At 44.0% G+C, this 18,980-nt stretch overlaps 1 protein-coding gene across 3 annotated transcripts in view; it reads left to right on the forward strand.

Moving 5' to 3' along the window:
* Nucleotides 1-13,490, forward strand: part of AXIN1 (axin 1) — a 34,307-nt gene extending 20,817 nt beyond the window's left edge. Inside the window, exons 6-11 of one of the 3 annotated variants that reach the window (XM_044304114.1) lie at nucleotides 998-1,551; nucleotides 5,185-5,361; nucleotides 6,161-6,406; nucleotides 8,660-8,767; nucleotides 10,130-10,294; nucleotides 13,057-13,490. In XM_044304114.1, the coding sequence (XP_044160049.1) occupies nucleotides 998-1,551; nucleotides 5,185-5,361; nucleotides 6,161-6,406; nucleotides 8,660-8,767; nucleotides 10,130-10,294; nucleotides 13,057-13,183 (1,377 nt within the window). In that variant the 3' untranslated portion in view covers nucleotides 13,184-13,490. The remainder of the gene's footprint in view (nucleotides 1-997; nucleotides 1,552-5,184; nucleotides 5,362-6,160; nucleotides 6,407-8,659; nucleotides 8,768-10,129; nucleotides 10,295-13,056) is intronic. The other 2 variants (XM_044304115.1, XM_044304116.1) reach the window with 2 other exon arrangements.
* Nucleotides 13,491-18,980: the final 5,490 nt, after the last annotated feature.

The raw sequence follows: 18,980 nt of genomic DNA on the forward strand, positions 1-18,980 counted from the left end.
GCTCGTCTGTTATTCTCATGGCACATAGGTTCTCCATGCCTCGATCAATGGCACATACAGCATTATGCAGTACTGCAGTTACCATTCTGAAGATTTGTGTGTGTGTGTGTGTGTGTGTATATATATATATATATATATATATATATATATATATACCTTTTTTGTGCTCCTTTATTGTTTAGACCCGAACAATGAGATGAAGCAAAAAAAATTGGGCGCTAAAGTGCAAATCTGTGCTGTGATTGCACCATCTAGTGGCCAAGTTGTATTTAGCAACTTCAGTTCTTCAAAAGTTTATTATTTCTATTTGAAAATTCAAAGGGTTGGCCCATCTCGAACTTTGGTGGCATTTCGCTAGGATTTGCCACCAGGCTCCAATAGATGCGGGTCTACTTGTCAGAATGAGGCCTCCAAAGCAAAGGAGAGTTTATGTGCGGCGTCCAGTCCATTCACTTCAATGGAAGTTCCCAAAAGTGCAGAGCGAGTGCTCCCTGAACTCATAGAAGTGAATGGAGAGCGCACTGTCCATTCACTTCTATTGGAGTTTCGGAAATTGCCACGGCAGGGATTGGATATTTTCGGCACTCCCATAGAAGTGAATGGAGGGTGGCTGCGCTTGCGCGGTGGGCCCTTGTTCCCTTCGGGAGCCCATTTTTTTAAAATACGTATGGGTCCCAAAGGTGATCTCGGCATGTACCACTGCAAATCTGCGTCAGAGATCAGAGGGGTCGACCTTCTGCTGTGGTATTTTTCCGGTGGAATATTCCACTGTGTGCACATATTATTTTGATTTGTACTGAATTTCAGTCTCTGAATGTAAGCAAGTGTTCCCATTCACTGACGGCAAGCATAGGGATTGAAAATGGGGAGGAGTTAAAACAGGAAGTATATTATGAAATGTCACTGTTAGAGGAAGCTTTTTTTATCTAGTTTCATTTGCTTTGTTAGGGCTTCATTATTTTTTGGTAATAAATAGTATTTTCTTTTTCTCCCATAGGAAGAAGAAGGGGATGATGCGGACGTCTCCTCAGCACCTTCAATGGTCAGCCACAAGTTGCCTTCAAGCCAGCCTGTGCATAATTTTGGCTCTCGATATTCTGAAATGGGCTGCGTAGGGATGCAGGTCAGAGACGCCCACGAGGAAAATCCAGAATCCATTCTCGACGAACACGTGCAACGTGTCATGAAAACACCAGGATGCCAATCACCGGGCCCTGGTCGCCATTCCCCCAAGCCACGCTCACCAGACGGTCACTTGAGCAAAGGCCTTCCTGTATCTGTGGGAACATTGCAATCTGTGCACGGCAAGCACTCGGCCAAGTCCGGCTCGAAATTAGAAGCGCCTAACATGTATCACCACAAGCACGTCTATCACCACGTTCACCACCACAGCGGGGTGAAGCCTAAGGAACAGATAGAGGCCGAGGCCACGCAAAGAGTGCAAAGCAACTTTCCTTGGAATGCAGACCCTCATAACTATGCAACCAAATCCCGCAATTATGCAGAGAGCATGGGAATGGCCCCCAATCCTATGGATTCTTTAGGCTACAGGTAAGGATGATTATCCCATCACCATCTAGTGAGAGAAGTCATGCCAGACATCACCTGGGAATCTGCAAGGATGGAAACTGCTGCTGTCACCAGTTTGTATCTATGCCTTTGCGAATTTCCTTTTGTGTTTCAGTTCATCACCATTTGCCAAATTTCTGCTTGCTGTCAGTGAATTGACCATTCTTGTTTACTAAAAAATATGAGAGCGCTTCTTACAGCAGAGGTTGTGTTACAGTTGTATCCAGTGTAGACAATCCTCTGTAAGGAGCTTGGACTTCAGATCCTATGACACATAAAAGGTGTTGTCCCATGAAACATGCTTATCTCCTGTCCACGGCACATCGTGACACCGGGGAATGAAGTGGCAGGTTGTGTTTGTATGCTGCTTCTTCATTCATTCAGTGCTGTGCGGAATCCGTATAGTGGTGAATGGAGCAGTAGCAGGGGTGTGCCCAGGTGAACATGGGGGGCCCCTCCTTTTTGTGATTGGAGGACGCCCCAGCGGTCAGATCCCCGCCTGTCAGATGTTTTTCCCTGTCCTGTGAGTAGGGGATAGTATGAAAATCACAGATCCAGGAAGTCGGTTGTCAGTGATCAGATGATAAACTTACTATATCCCATACGTAATCCTGAGGCGTTTCTCTGTTTTACATCACAGTTCTTCAGAGGACACATAAGGCCAACACAATGGTTGACATGTAAAGAACGTAGAAAATAATCATGAATGGACAAAAATATTAACTGTCTCCAAAACCTACACACTGGCCTTAATCATCTGATCACTGACACTTATATTTTCCCACAATATTAAAGGGGTTTTCTGAGATCTTTTTACTGATAACCTATCCTCTTAATAGGTCATCAGTATCTCATCGTGGGGGTCTGACACCCAGGAGCACCGCTGCCTTCTCAAATGGCTGATCAGCAGGGGTCCGGGGCATCCTTCTCCTGCTTTTCCTAGGCCGAGTGACTATGCATTCATCAGTCATGTGACCTAGGAGCAGCTCAGCCCCATAAAAGTAATGTGGCTGAGCTGTTATACCAAGCACAGCCATTATACAGTGTACGGTACTGGGCTTGGTGAGCTGAGAGAAAGCTGCAGCGCTCACAGGAGTGCTGGTGTGGTCTCAAACAGCTGATTGGCAGGGGTCCCGGGTGTAGGACCCCCACCAATCAGATACTATATTATCAGTATAAAAATCTCGGAAAACACTTTAAAATATCTGGCTTATGTGGATTTTGACATCTATAACACTGACATATGACTTGACTATAGGTTTGGGGGAAGTATATATATATATTTTTTTTTTATACTGTCGCGGACTTCCCAGGGCACCAAGGGAGATTCCTGACGCTGGATCGGCCATTCTGTGTTTAGCCAGGGCAGATACTAGGAAAAGTTTTTTCTTTCTGTAGGCAGGCCCCATCCGCCTTCCATTATCTAGTTCTCATAGTTAAAGGATTTTATTAAGGGCGTATTCAGACGACTGTAGTGTTTTGTGGATTCACAAAACACAGATACTGGCCGTGTGCGTTCCGCAATTTGCAGTCCTGCACATGGCCGCAACCATAATAGAAAATGCGGACAAGTATAGGACATGCTTTATCTTTTCTACAGAGCTGTGGAACAGAACCACGGATATGGACAGCACATGGTGTGCTGTCCGCATCTTTTGCAGAAATGAATGGGTCCCCAAAAGTGCGGAACGTATGGAGACTCCTTCATACAGCCGTCTGAATGAGCCCTAACATGTAATAAAGGTTAGGTTTTATGGTGGGGATTCTGTATCTTTCATGGGACAACCCCTTTAATCTGCACTGGACAGGAGAGCTTTACAAATGCAAATCTTACACACTGTAAGGCTACATGCACACGACCGTATTTTGTTTGTGTCCGATCCGTTTTTTTTGCGGATAGAATGCGAACCCATTCATTTCAATGGGTCCGCAAAAAACAAGGACAGCACACAGTGTGCTGTCCGCATCAGTATGTCCGTTCCGTTGCTCCGCTAAAAAAAATAGTGCATGTCCTATTTTTTTCTAGTTTGCGGACAAGGATAGGCATTATTACAATGGATCCGGAAAAAAACGGATGCCATACGTAACATCATCCGTTTTTTTTGCGGATCTGCAATTTGCGGACCGCAAAACGCATACGGTCGTGTGCATGTAGCCTAACAAAGACACAGCTGTGTGAAAAGGATTATATTAGGACAAATTTTCATCCCCTCTTTGCAAACGCTGAATGTTTCCATACATTAAGGTTAAAAAATGGCCCTTAAAAACCGATGCACTGTCACTTTTCCATGGCCATTTTGCATTAGTTTGTGCATCCATTTTCTGGTCTTTTGTCTGTTCTTAAAGGCCTTTATTAAACAGTCATTAAAAACTGATGAATTTGCAGTGCCGTCAGTATACCGGTCAACCCATAGTGTACCCCAGTATAGGTCATTGCCCCAGTATTGAAAAATGCCCCGTTTAGCTCCTGACCCACATTAGTGCAGACAGAAAAACACTTCACCCACTTAAATGTGGGGACACTTGCTCCTCACTGGTTGCTGCAGGACCTGTGCTCATGTGACCCTGGGAGCTCAGGTCCTTCTGCATCCAGTGAGTAGTGATCATTTGAGCAGCGAGTGTCTCCACACGTTCAAATAAATATATATATTTTTTAACCACTGCACTCCTTACCATAGGGCTGTTAAAAACAGACCCATTGATTTCAGTGGGGTCCGTCTGTTCGTAAAAAATGGTTAATAATAGAACATATTCTATTTTATGATGGCCGCAATTTGCTAGCCGGCCACGTAAATAGCTTCATAGACTGTAACTGTATCTAAAAACTGCTGTCGTATGGATGGAGCCTTAGAGCAGTGAGTATTCGCCAAAGGTAAATGTAATGAGCAGTACAAGGGTCCTCGTGTGTAACATCTGTACTTCCACTATGTAACACACTATCAGGACAGGAGAGTTGTGTGCTGGTGGTGTGTGTTGCTCCAGAGGATTATTTAGGCTAGATGCAATTGTAACAGACCCTCAGCTTTGAGATCTATTAGGTCTGTAAAGGCTTTCATCTAAAGAGTAGTATAAGTAGAGGACAGGTAAGGCTACTTTCACACTCATGTTTTTGCTGGATCCGGCAGGGTTCATCAAAAAATGCTTCCGTCGTGATAATACAACCGGCTGCATCCGTTATAAACAGATCGAGTTGTATTATCTCTAAAATGACCATGACGGACCCGGCACTAAAACCATTGTAAGTCAATGGGGGGCGGATCCGTTTCTTATTGTATCCGAAGGAAACGGATCCGGCACAATTGACTTAGATTGTGTGTCATGACTGAACCATCTTGCTCCGCATCCCATGCCAGGCAGAAAAAGGCTGCTTGCAGCTTTATGTCCGCGATGGGGGTGGAACGGAATGTATTCTGGTGCAGTCCATTTCTTTCAGTTTTGTCTCCATTGACAAGGAATGGGGACAAAACAGAAGCGGTTTCCTGCGGTATTGAAACCCTATGTCGCATCTCAATATCGGAAAGCAGAAACGCAAATGTGAAAGTAGCCTAATCGTTGCTGCCTGTGTCTGCAGATTTTTTTCATGTTACTTACACTCCAGAATCTTCGCTCTTCCAGCAGTAAAGTCAGCATGCTGGCCAAGAGGAATGCAAAGAAAGTGGATTCCGGGAAGCTTGAAAGTGCCACCTACGAGATGCCTGTGGTTCCAGAGGACGCGGAGAGACACCAGAAGATAATGCAGTGGTTAATGGAAGGCGAGAAAGAGATCAACAGACACAAGAAAACCGTCCATAGGTAAGTGACCCACCTTCAGGTTCCCCCTCCAGATTTGTAACCAGGGGTTCTGCCCTCTAAATGATCTGATATGTCTCTTCTTAAAAGAGATCCGTCTGCTTTCTTTCACATGACAAGTATTTATTTTTCATTATTCTGAAGAATTTTGGAAAAATGTTTAGAAAAACTTGATTTCTACCTAGTAAAGACAGCGGTCCATCTGTCCATTGCTTGTGTCTGGTATTGCGGCTCAGCCCTATTCCTTTCAATAGAGCCAAGCTATCAAACAACCAGCTGGTGGCCGGTTGGAAATCTTAGCCAAGGCATACCAGATTAGCGGAGTATTGGGTGGTGCATTGCTTTGTGGGAAGTGCTGCAAACTTCACATGTGACATGTAGATTTTGCAGCAGATTTCACCGTTTGCTTTGTAAAACACAGGGTCGGCTGTGAATTAGAAAATGACTGTTAAAGCTGTGAAATTTTCCTATTGTATGTAAAATTATTGGCCCCTTTTGCTAATTTTCAAAGCAAAGTCCACCCCAAAAATCTGCAACAAATTATGCAGCGTCTGAACCTATACCCTTTGAGTGCCTGGTGTCTACCTTGTCTACCACAGTACACTGCACAATATGTAGCAACTTTAGGTGTGACTGGAGTATAAGACCTGACGTAACTAGAGTGGTGCAGGATCTTGTTTAACCTTTGTACACGGCGCCGAGTCTTTGTGGCCATAAAGTTTTTTATATCTATATATTCCGCTTCTGCCACTTTCCTGCTGATTTATAGGATTCACTGACCTTGGTACATTTATACCTGCAGCTCATCGGGTGCCAAGAAGCAGTCCGCTCATGATGTGCCTAGACCACTTTCCATAGAACGGCCGGGGGCAGTCCATCCTTGGGTCAGCGCTCAGCTACGCAATGTGGTGCAGCCCTCTCACCCCTTTGTCCAGGACCCCACCATGCCGCCCAATCCTGCACCTAACCCGCTAACGCAGCTGGAAGAGGCGCGCCGGCGGCTGGAAGAGGAGGAGAGAAAAGCTGGGAAAATGCAAGCGAAGCAAAGGTATCAAGCGACTTGCTGCTTTATGCAACACGTCTATTACGTCTTCAAATTAACCCCTGTTATGTAGAGTTGCTGCAGTTCTAGGCATCGTATAGCTGGCCAAATATTTCACTTAAGGTAGGAACTAAATTATATATTAAAGGGGTGTTCACTTTGGGCCATGTCTTTTGGCTAGAAAGTGTCCACTTAGGGCTCATTTACACGACCGTATATGCGAGTCATCGTCCGTTCCACAAATTTTGCCCGTTATTTTCAATGGGGCCGCAAAACATGCGGACAGGACACTATGTGCTGTCTGCATCCGTACTTCCATTCCGTGGCCCCGCAAAAAAAACACAGAAATGCCTATTCTTGTCAACAGACCATGTTCTATCGTAGGGTTGATCATTCTACGTGTTTGGGGGATATGCAATTCACAGACCTCAAAAGCGGATACGGTCGTCTGAATGAGCCCTTAGGCGGATCACAAGGTGTCCAGAGTGATCGGCTGGGATCTGTAGGAGATCCTAGAAGCAGATGTATCCTGCCGAGTATCTCCGGCGCTCCGTTAGTGAATTACTGGAGCAACAGTTCACATGCACGATCTGCCGCTCCATCAAAATGGAAGAACGGGACCCCAGTTCTTGTAAACGGTGTAGCCCCCCCCCCCCCCCCCCCCAGTGATTAGTTATCCCCTGTCCTGTGGATGGGGGATAACTTAAAAACCTGACACAACCTCTTTAATAGATGAGAAACTGAAATGCCCCTTCCAGTTAATTCACAATTCCCTAATATTGTAAACGAAAATTATGAAAATATAGTTTTTTTCTAGACAGCCCCTGAAGAAGGTCTTTATATTCTGCATAAGAAATTCCATAGCACCCTTTCTTAGACCACTGCTTTGTGCCAATCCCCTGTTATTCCACTTGTAAATGTGAGACCTTAACAGCTGCGCGTTATTATTCCTCATGTCGAGGTGGCATGTCCCTACACAGTCTGATACTATGAGCAGTGATGTGACTGTGGGGATGCACCCCACTGATTGGAGGCTGCCATTCATTTTATATTTTATCATTTTTAGTATTTGCATATTATTTTTTTTAAGGGATTTCAGGGACATTAATATTGTCCACATATGCTTAGGATAAACCAGGCATGCTCAACCTGCGCCCCTCCGGCTGTTGCAAAACTACAACTCCCAGCATGTCTGAACAGCCTACAGCAGGGCATTGTGGGAGTTGTAGTTTTACAACAGCTGGAGGGCCGCAGGTTGAGCATCCCTGGGATAAACCATCGATATCAGACGAGCGGGACTCCAGCTAGTGCTGCACCCACTATACTGTTTACTATTCACAGCGCCGTACATATGGTAGTGGCTGTGCCTGGTACTGCAGCTCAGTCCTAAGTAACTGAATGGGGACTGAACTGCAGAGAGCAGAGTGAAAGGCACAGCCGCTAAAAAATGTGCCTGAGTGGGGACACGGCACTATACAGAGTCTGACTGATCTGATAGTGATGGCACTAACGCTGCCCCACCTATATCCACATCATGGTCTCCATCATGACACTGCCTGACAAAAAGGGTTGTCTTCACACCAGACAGCCTCAGGCCTATAATTTAAAGCTTCATAGGCTGCATCACAAGTCATCCCCTTGACCTAGAAGTAAAGAAACCTTTCACATTGACCATTTTGGTCTCCTTTATATTGTCCTCTAGTCGTTCATAGAGGTTGCGGATACTGCTCTTCCAACCCTTTACCCTCTAGTCTCCATTTTCCAGTATGAAGAGTTTGGAGATGCATCAGGTTACTCACCTTCATTAGATTTCTCTGCAGCTGCATTGGCCGGTCCTGAGGGAGGGGACGTGGGTGGTGGAGACCCTTATTTTCAGGGATACAGAGCATGGATTTTAGGTTCAGTAGATCTGTGTCCTGATGAGGTTTCCTTTAGGAATTGCTGCTGGTTTGCCCGTTTCTCGCTCCCACATACCAGTCTCAATAATAATAAGCCATCGCCTCAGAAAGGGTTAAATGGGTGTAAGACTGGTTTTTCGTCCTTTCCCCCCCAGCTCTGTTATTTGTGCATTGGGTTGAAGTTCTTTTTAGTTGAGAATATGTAGCAGAGCTGGTTCTGTTGGTGTCGTCGTGGATGAGTGTAAAAGAGCGGTCTCATGTCTGTGATACTCTGGCTGGTGCATGCTGAGAGTTGTAGTTGTAGTTTTAGAGATCTCTTCTACAGGGGGACATTTTCTAATCTGTGGGGATTGTTCCCTAGGTATGTTCAAGAGGTTATCCAACGGGGGCGCTCCTCTGTCAGGCCACCCTATATCCCACTGCTGAATGTGGTGCCAGCGGTCTCCGACATGGACCTCTCAGAGTCACAGTATGTGCCACTCTTTTTTTTTTTTTTTTTTCGTGTTAGTGTGTTTAGTGTCCTCGCGTAGCGCCCCCTATCTGTGCTTCTTCCCTCTTCCTGCCCCCTCAATGTCTGCTACTTTATCCTTAGTCTCCCCTTGTGCGGAGGATGGGTAGACCTCTGTTATGTGCACATAATGCATTGTGTTAGACAGTAGGTTGTGCTGTGAAAAGGTTTTTATTAAAGGGTCTGTTAAGAGGAGCAATGATGGGAGTTGTACTTCTTTTGGAGCTGTTGGTGTGCATGTTACGTACTCCCATGGCTTTCAGTGGGATACAGCATCTTTAAGGGGATGAATTTCTTGCAGGAGCAGTGGTTTACAGCAGACAACCCCAAGTAATCCTCTATCCGCTGAAGGTCGCACTTAAAGGGGTTATTGCACAATGTATGATTGCTAGGATCCCTGCTGATCACTAAGGGGAGTGGGGGGGGTCTGATCCCCATAGCTGCATAAGGAGGAGTGTGAATGGTGGTCATGCTGTCCCATTCAGTGTCTATGGGGCTGACTGATCATCTGTATCCGTTAGCCCCATAGATATGGATGTTGCGTCGGGGCCTGTGCCTGACCATCGCTGCATACATAGCATGACCTAGGGACCCGATTCTGTTGATTATGGGGCCCCCAGCAATCATACATTTATCACCTATTCTGTGCCTCTGAATAATCACATCAGGGATACGTTGCGTGCACTGCGTCCTCCTGTCTTGTGTTTCTTCCACATACACACAGAGCTGAAACTTGAGCAGTAATCTAAATACAGGGCCCCGGGGTGCCCGGCCCCGTCACCTCTGCAGCCGGAGGAGTGTGGTTGCCAAGCAACAGTAGAGATACAATAGCAAATAACGGAACATTCCTTCCTCGTAGGACGCACTGAGCGTTCCGAAAAGTCATCTGACTGCTACATCGTATCTGCTGAGAGTTTCCATAGATCTCATAGAGGAATTGGAGAATTTAATTTCTGTCACCATATATTAAATTGGGTAAAAGAGGTTTTCTGGGATTCATATATTGCTGACCTATCCTCAGTATCTGACTGGAGGGGTTCCGACACTCGGCACCCCCACTGATCAGCCGTTTGAAGAGGCTGCGGCAGACGTTGGGGGCGTGTCCTACAGAGGTGTCCCCAATGTCTGAGATGAGACAACCCCTTCAAAGCCATGTGTTAGGTGGTCAGGTTTTGCATACTGTCAAAATGATTAGGTGGCACATCTGATGACCGGGCACTTTCATTATAATGTGGGTAAATTGAAGAATTCTGATACACAGTAAAACACAAGACACTGCCCGGTGCTTAGATTAACCCTTTAACTCTTTTCTTCCTGTGCCAGGCTGAAGCCACAGAAGAAAGACGGAAGAAGCACCGGGCCTGGTGAGAACATCGTCGTGGCTTATTATTTCTGTGGCGAACCCATTCCCTACAGGACCATGGTGAAAGGTCGAGTAGTGACCCTGGGACAATTCAAGGAGCTGCTTACGAAGAAAGGAAATTACAGGTAAAGTGTTGACGATCTTGGTTTTTAAACTTGACGCCACTTTGATCGTTATTTTTAGGGGTATGTCGGACTACAACTTGTGTGACCGACACGTTGTGCCATATCAATAGGATGAGCCATAAATGTCTAAATGGTGACGATCCCTCCATACGTCGGGTGATGTCCCTTATTAATGTCAGTGGCGCTCCAGTCCACATGGCTCAGAGATGAGGAATTTTCCTGAGTGAATGTCCCGAGGGTTTCTCTCATGGTCTCGTCTCCCAGAAACTACCAAGACCTGTTTGGACCTCAAACCAAGAGGAGCTTGTAGATGTGTCCACTGCGCCGCGTGCGATTTCATGCACTCGGGCGAGTCGTTTACTGTCCCAACCCAAAGGAAGATATCCCACCTCAGATTTTATCCATTGTTCGTCTGTGTGTGGTTCACCTTATGACGCGTTCCTGCTCAGTCAAATATGTGGGGCAGACACGTAGACAATTCCGACAGAGATGATGAGAACGAAACTGACACACCAATAGCTAATCATGTTCCAGGCGATTGAGCGTATAGCCCCTGCAGTAGGCGAAGGTGACTCGCATCACCTCATCCAGAGGAAAGAGTCTAGGTGGATTTTTGAGTTGCCAACATTAAAGTCTACTGGCCTTAAAGGGTGATTAAAGTAAGGATTTTTTATCTAATGATGGCTGCCTGCCACCTGAAACGGAAGATTCATAGTTACTTGCTTTGGTCCTCCACGCTGCCTCCATCTTCCGGTCCCTGCATTGTTGGCATCTGGTGCGGTTTGGTCACATGTTCCAATGCAGCCAATAACTGGCTTCAGTGGTCACGTGCTGCTAGTGCCACATCATTGCTGAAGCTATTTATTGGCTGCAGTGGAGCATGTGGCCCTGCTGTGCAGCGCCTGATGTCAACACTGCAGACTGAAAGATGGAGGCAGTGCGGAGGATCGGAGTCTTCTGTTTCAGGCATTAGATAAAATGTCCTTATTTGCAGAGAACCCCTCTAATGATCATATACCACATACCTGCTATATTAAAGGGCTTCCCTGGGAATTAAGAAAATGAAAATACTTAAATATTACTTCATCATAAATATATTCCCAAATACCTTACATTAGTTTAATGGCTCGCTTTGTCTAGGGAGCAATCATTGGGAGAAATAAAACGTCCGCCATCCTATTGGCTCACACACAACCTGTCCTAATCACACAGCAGGACAAGTTACTTCACAACACTGAGCTAAAGAGCTGCCTCATCCTCCTCTCTGCTCTGCTTGTTAGGGATTATGATCCTGAATACAGTTTAATATGATCTTCAGCTGAATCTCTGTAGGAATGGAGTTCATGAGCAGATGTGGCTAATGAGCAGCAGCACTTGTCTGCAGTCTCCATTACTACAATCTGTCCTGTCCGCCCTCTCTGTACTTAATGTCTCCTCATGAACTCTATGCCTACTGAGACTTAGCTGAAGATCTCATCTGTATTCAGGATCATCATCCCTGACAAGCAGAGCAGAGAGGAGGATGAGGCGGCTCTTTACCTCAGTGTTGTGAAGTAACTTGTCCTCCTGTGTGATTAGGACAGTCTTAGTGTAATCTAATAGGACAGCGCCATTTTATTTCTCCTAATGATTGTTTGCTAGACAAAACTAGCCATTATAACTAATGAAGGGTATTTGGGAATATATTTATAATAAAGTAAGATTTACGTATTTTCATTTTCTTAATTCCTGGAAAACCCCTTTAAAGGGCTTCTGTCACCCCCCGAACAGCTTTCCCAGTTTTCAGTATTGGACTTAATATAATTGCTAATGTACGCAGAGTCCATATATACCCCTCTTACCTCTGGCTGTGCTTTAAATTCTTTAATAATAATACTTTTGTGACATGGAAATTTCTTCACTACCAGCAAGTTGGGCGGACTTGCTGGTAGCCGCCGCATCCTCGGTCTAAAAAAACGCCCCCCTCCTCCACTTGATTGACAGGGCCAGCGAGCGCTCTCCTCATTCCGCTGGCCCTGTTTGCAGCTGAAATCCCGCCCCTGCGCCGTACCGGTCCTCATTCGGTACAGACTCTCTTCCGGGTGTAGGGCTGATGTCATTGGCGCAGGCACACTGAGGAAGGAGCAGCCAAGCGAGCGCCCTTCTCTCAGAGCGCCTGTGCCGAATGAGGACCGGTACAGCGCAGGCGTGGGATTTCAGCTGCAGACAGGGCCAGTGAAAGGAGGAGAGCGCTCGCTGGCCCTGTCAATCAAGTGGAGGAGGGGGGTGTTTTTTTAGACCGAGGATGCGGCGGCTACTGGCAAGTTCGCCCAACTTGCTGGTAGTGAAGAAATTTCCATATCACAAAAGTAGTATTATTAAAGAATTTAAAGCACAGCCAGAGATAAGAGGGGTATATATGGACTCTGCGTACATTAGCAATTATATTAAGTCCAATACTGAAAATTGCTGTTTGGGGGGTGACAGAAGCCCTTTAAGCAGAGCTATTAACCTGCTGAGATGCATATGCTTGCTAGGAGACTTTCGGCCTAGGTTATATGACATCCAGTATGACAATTCAATTTGTGCGTTACCTTTTTCTGTTATTGATGAGCCTCCCTATGATCATCTGTGACTGCCTAGCGACAAAGTGAGGCTGACACCCCCGACCCACAGTGGAACTTGGGCCAGTCAGTAGGTGTGATGCAGCTCCAAAGCTTCACTTGGTGCTTCTCCCTCTGGGCAGTGAATTATGACCTCCTTTTCTCGGTCTCTTGTTCCAGGTATTACTTCAAGAAAGTAAGTGACGAGTTCGATTGTGGCGTGGTCTTTGAGGAAGTGCGGGACGATGACTCCATTTTGCCCATTTATGAAGAAAAAATCATTGGAAAAGTGGAAAAAATTGACTAAGAAGGAAAAGGAAAAAAAAGAGTGGTCGGAACGAAGCCTTGATCTAATACATGCTGGAAAGGGTGACTTCTCTGCGGTCCCCTCGCTGTCAATACTTGGTGGTACCAGTTCCTACAAAAAAAAAAGCATACTCTACAGGAGTCTCCTGACTACAAGACGAGGTGCTATCCGAGACGTAAGGCAAGCCCGTGTGGCCTCCTCTCCGGAGAGAGTGAGAGTAGTTGTATTGTAGCCGTGTACAGTCGAAATAGAACCTTGTTTCTGAAAGCTGCATATTTTTGATACTTTAATAAACGGGAAGATAACTTCCAGCGTCACAGTGCTCTTATGTACATTCACAGCCCGGTGCTGAGGTCACCAGACGTCCGTCATCTTGTGAGGTCATCAGTAACGCAACAAGAACCTTTATCAGCCGCACGTTTTAATTTTTTTTAAATTAAATTATTTTTTACAGTCCCGACATTTGTTTCCAATATTCACCTCCCCCTTCAATTTTTAAAGGGGGCTTTCCAGGTACAGTATTGATGACCTATACTCGGGGTAGGTCATCAATATCGGACCAGTGGGGGTCCACCTTCCAGCACCCCCACCCATAATCAGTTGAGAGCTGCGGCCTCTTCCTAGGCCAGTGGCATCACGTTCATCAGTCACATGGTCTACGAGCAGCTCGGGCTGCATTACCAAGCATGGCCACTATACAATGTACGGCGCTGTGAGGAAGCCACACCACTGAGCCAAGTAATGGCTGCTGATCGGCAGGGGTGCCCCCACCGGTCTGCTACTGAAGACCTACCTCGAGGATAGATCATCAATATTGTACTCCTGGAAAACTCACTTAATTGTTTATTTTTTTTGTTATTCTTAAATTATTTTTTATGGTTTGGACATTTGTTTTGAATATTCACCATCCCCCACTATTTTATTTTTTGCATCCTTTTTGTTTTTGGCCATTTGGGTCTAGTGTTCACAATCTCCCCCTCGACAATTACTTTTTCTATGTTTTAGTTTGCACTTTTGTTTCTAGCGTTGACCATACCAACAAGTTTTTATTTTTTATTGTATTGTTTTTATTTTTTCCTGTTTGCACATATGTTTCTAGCATCCGCTATACCCACAAACTTTTTTTTTATTTTTTTATTTTTTTATTTTTCATGGCTCCGCAGTCAGTTATATCTATTCTCTGTTCGGTTACAGCCTGCAGAGCCGAGATGAGAGCCATGTTTGTACATAAAATGTATGAATGTGTCTGGCTATTTTTTTTAAGAATCCTTCTTAAAACTATTATAGCTATTTTTGGGGGCTTCTTTTTGAATATAGAAATAGAAGTTCTCTCTATGAAACATGATGTATTTCCAAATTATTATTTAATTTTTATTAAAAGTGATCTATTTATGCTAAAAAATCGTTCTTGATATTGGTGCAGTTACTGCCCCCTACAGGATTTGCAGATATCGTTTACATGAACATGAGACAATATATCTGGCCGTAGTCGCGGTGATCTCTTCAGCCGCCCCCTTCCCAAGCCATAGCCCTAAAAAGAAAACTTAACTTTTTGACAAAAACTTTTACAATAAACACTACATATACTTGTCTTACTGATTCCAATGGTCTCCGCTTCCTGGTAGAAACTGCCCGGACCATGAAGTGAAGGGGGGGGGGGGGGGGATCAGTAAGGTTGACTTTATGGAAACAGCAGTCCGACCCCTTCTTGTCCTCTACTCACAACGAGAGCTGCATAATTTCCTTTCGCCAGAAGCCAGTGACTGGTGGGAGCTCAGATGAGCGTTCACACAGCAGAATGCTGATAAATCGCAATAAGGCAAGTGACAGAAGACTAAAATGCAGCTCCGGATGTGACTGGAGCAGAAGATAATGTAGAAAGGAAAAGCAGTTGTCCTAGGCCTGCTCGTTACATTATTAAAGTTTCTTTCCCACTTTTTTAATTTTTATTTTGCGGCTGATGCCGAAACGTCACACTCTTTTTGGAGCCTATAGGTTGTTATTTTTTGGACCACGTTTGCAGGGCGTTTTTTTTTTTTTTTTTTTTTTTTTTTTTTTGTATAATGAAGCTGGCGTAAAAATGTTTAATTTTCCTTTCAATTTAAAATTAATAATAATTTAATGACAGTATTTTAGCCTGATATCAGTGTTGCATTTTGGGAGCTGGCCCTCTCCTCCGAACACCTTCAGAAACCTTTAACAATATTCAAAAAATATGCATTTACTTCACGCCAAACTTCATTAGCAAATTTCGATATGTGCGTTTTTTTTATTACTGTGCCAAATGCAGGTGTCTGAAAGTAATAACTTTTGTCATTGCTTTCAAGTTTTTTTTAAAGAACAATTCTACCATGTGGTGGGGCTAAAAAGAAATGCTGGATCGGGAACTGTGTTCGGGACCATTAAGAAGTATTTATTTTTTATATATTTTTTGCAACTTTTGAACTTTTTGGGGTTTATTTTTAGCGTAAAATAGTCACCTTTATATGGTTACACCTGCCTCCAGTGGCTCTTTTCTGTGGTGCATGAAAAGCCAGTTTAGTAAATAAGCCCCTTTTAAATAACAGTCTTTAAGTGAAAGCCGAACCCCCGTATATTTCAATACACACTTTTTAGATGGTCCGAATTAATTTATTTTAGAAACATTTTTAAAGCGGGTCTTCCAGATTTACAATATTGATGACCTATTCTCATATTAGGTCATCCGCACACCCGCCACTGATCAGCTGTGTCAAGAGCCCGCTGCTAACTTCTCACAGCGCCGTACATTGTATAGTGGCCATGCTTGGTATTGCAGTCCAGGCCTTTTCACTTTAATGGGACTGAGCTGTGAATGATGAAGGTGACGTCATTGGTAGAAGCCACATTACTCACCGGAGTGCCGCAGCCTCTTTGGGGGGCAGAGAGGGCGATTTGCGTGAGTTGGACCCTCACCGATCTGATATTGATGGCCAATCCTAAGGATGGGTCATCCATATCCTGTTCCCGGAAAAGCACTTTGAATTAACTTTTTAAGTCTGCCAGTTCATTGTAGTACATTGTACCAAACTTTGACTTGCTTCTAAATTTTTTTTTACGAAAAATGCTTTTATTTTTTTTATTTTTAAACAATAAAATGTCAATTAAGTCTTGTGCGATCTAAAACAAAAAAAATGTGATCTCCCTTTAAAGGGGCTACTTATGACCCTACAAGAGTATTAAAAAAAAAATATATGGTGCTTTAATGTAAATGGAACTTGTCAAACAGTTTATTTTATTTTTTTGTTTTTAGCGAGTTATTGAAAGCGGCCTTATTTGTATCCGGTGCCACAGATGTCGACTATTTTCACAGAAGGTTCATGTAAAATTCTGTTCATTAAATACAGTTGTGAATTGAAGCTATTTTGTGTATATTATGTTTTCTAATATATAGTATAATATATATTGCATGTTCTTTGTAAATTGCCACTGCTCTATATCGGGGGAGGGGGGGGCAGATTTTTGGTTACAGTCACATCCATAGAATAGAATTATTTTTGCAGTATAAATTATCCCTCCACTGTGTTTCTGAGGTCATGTACATAAACCGAAAGGGGAAATAAACTTTTCCAAGGAGAACTTTTCATTGTGTAAATGGATGCGCGAGGCTGGAAATGACTTTTATTCTTTTCTTTTTGTTGGTTTTTGTATATTTTTTATTTTGTTTCCTTTATATAAAAAAATAAAGGTTTGACTTATTTTTTATTTTTATTAAAATGCCATCAATTTAATTTTGTTTTGCTTTTATTTTTTATTTACTGAACCATATAGGAAGTCTGATATAAAGGAGTCATTGTTGTCTTGGATGTGTTATATTATAACTGGATTTGTGTGAAATCAGTTTTCTCGTTTGATAGCAACATTACACTTCTCTACAAGGACTTTTTGTTGTTGTTGCTTTTTGATCAATCAGATTTTTGTATTTAAAGAGGACCTTTCATTCGTATACAAACTAAAAACTAACTATACCTGTGGGCAGAGCGGCGCCCAGGGGTCCCCCTGCACTTACTAGTATGCCTGGGCGCCGCTCCGTTCGCCCGGTATATGCTCCGGTGTCTCAGCTCCGTCTGTTGTATTGGACTGATTTTTTGTAGGAGGCGTGTCCCTTGCTGCAGTGCTGGCCAATCGCAGCGCACCGCTCATAGACTGGCTATGAGCTGTGCGCTGCGATTGGCCAGTGCTGCAGCAAGGGACACGCCTCCTACAAAAAATCAGTCCAGTACAACAGACGGAGCTGAGACACCGGAGCCTATACCGGGCGAACGGAGCGGCGCCCAGGCATACTAGTAAGTGCAGGGGGACCCCTGGGCGCCGCTCTGCCCACAGATAGTTAGTTTTTAGTTTGTATACGAGTGAAAGGTCCTCTTTAATGTGATTGCAATTCCCCCCCTTCCCGAATAATACATTTTAAACCCCTGGACTTGAAGGTGTTGTCTAGGATGTTGGTATTAACGGGCTGTCCTCAGTTTATGGTGTCTGACTCCTACCTTCGCACCAGTTAGTTGAAGCTCCTGAACTACACAGATGCGTCCATTGTGTGGTGCACGACCAATGGCCCCCTTACAATTTTTAAGGGGGTTGTTTTTAACAGACATCTTTTAGAAAGCAACCGTTTTAAAAATTGGTCATTTTGGCATTATCCCCAACTTTGTCTAAGAGCATAAAAAAACAGCAATGGCCTGCTTTACATGCACGTGACCACAGCAGCCAATCACTGCATGTACAGCATGTCATTGATGCAGGAAATTTAACTGATTTATATATTTATTCATTTATTTTTTTGCCCAAAATCTTTTTCAATCCCAAGCAACTCCTTTTAAGGATTCCACTTTTTTCCTCTTAGATGGGGGTTCATCATTTAAAGCATTTTGCAGTCACATCAATTCATTTAGCTGAGCGAGAAAGGAGACGTATGGCTCTCCTGCTTCCCATACATTAGAATCCAGATTTAAAGCCAAAGTGTGTTATTTTAGCAACTTTTTTTTTTTGTCATTGGTACTTGTGCTACGTCTTTGGGGGATATATCTAATTTTACACCTGTATTCAAGTGTTAACTCGTTTCGTCTTCTTACATATAGATGTCACAGAGTGCCTTTTAAAATGTACTTAATGGAACTGCGACATGATGCTTTCTATCCAGGGGATGCATAAGAATTTTTTTTATTCTTGTTTTTCACTTTTTTTCTAAAGAAGTTTCCTTTGTAAATATGTACATTGTCTTTAGCAAAAAACTTAAAAATTCAATAAAAATATGTAAAAAAAATCTAAAGCACAGCAGCTTCTCTGAACACAACTATCACAGATCGAAACCCCACAGACCTTGTCTTGTAATTTATTTTTTATTTTTTAAGGTACTTGGAGATCAATAAATTAATAAGCTGTCATATGCACCCATGCTTATTGTGTTTTTTTTTTTTTATTTTTTTTTTTTTTTTTTTTTGCAGGAATTTCTTTTAGACATGGCTACTTCACACATGTCTCATTAAGGGCTCTTTCACACTTGCAGCAGGACGGATCGAGCAGGCTGGTCTCCCTGTCGGATCCGTCCTTCTGCTGTTTCGCCGAACCGCCGCTCCGTCCCCATTGACTATAATGGGGACGGGGGCTGAGCTCCGGTGCAGCACGGCGAAAGCCGCCAGACTAAAAAGTCGGACATGCAGGACTTTTTAGTCTGGCGGCTTTTGCCGTGCTGCGCCGGAGCTCAGTCACGTCCCCATTATAGTCAATGGGGACGGAGTGGCGGCTCGGCGAAACAGCAGAAGGACGGATCCGACAGGGA

The sequence above is a fragment of the Bufo gargarizans genome, chromosome 8, assembly GCF_014858855.1.
Source record: "Bufo gargarizans isolate SCDJY-AF-19 chromosome 8, ASM1485885v1, whole genome shotgun sequence".
NCBI classification, from domain to species: domain Eukaryota; kingdom Metazoa; phylum Chordata; class Amphibia; order Anura; family Bufonidae; genus Bufo; species Bufo gargarizans.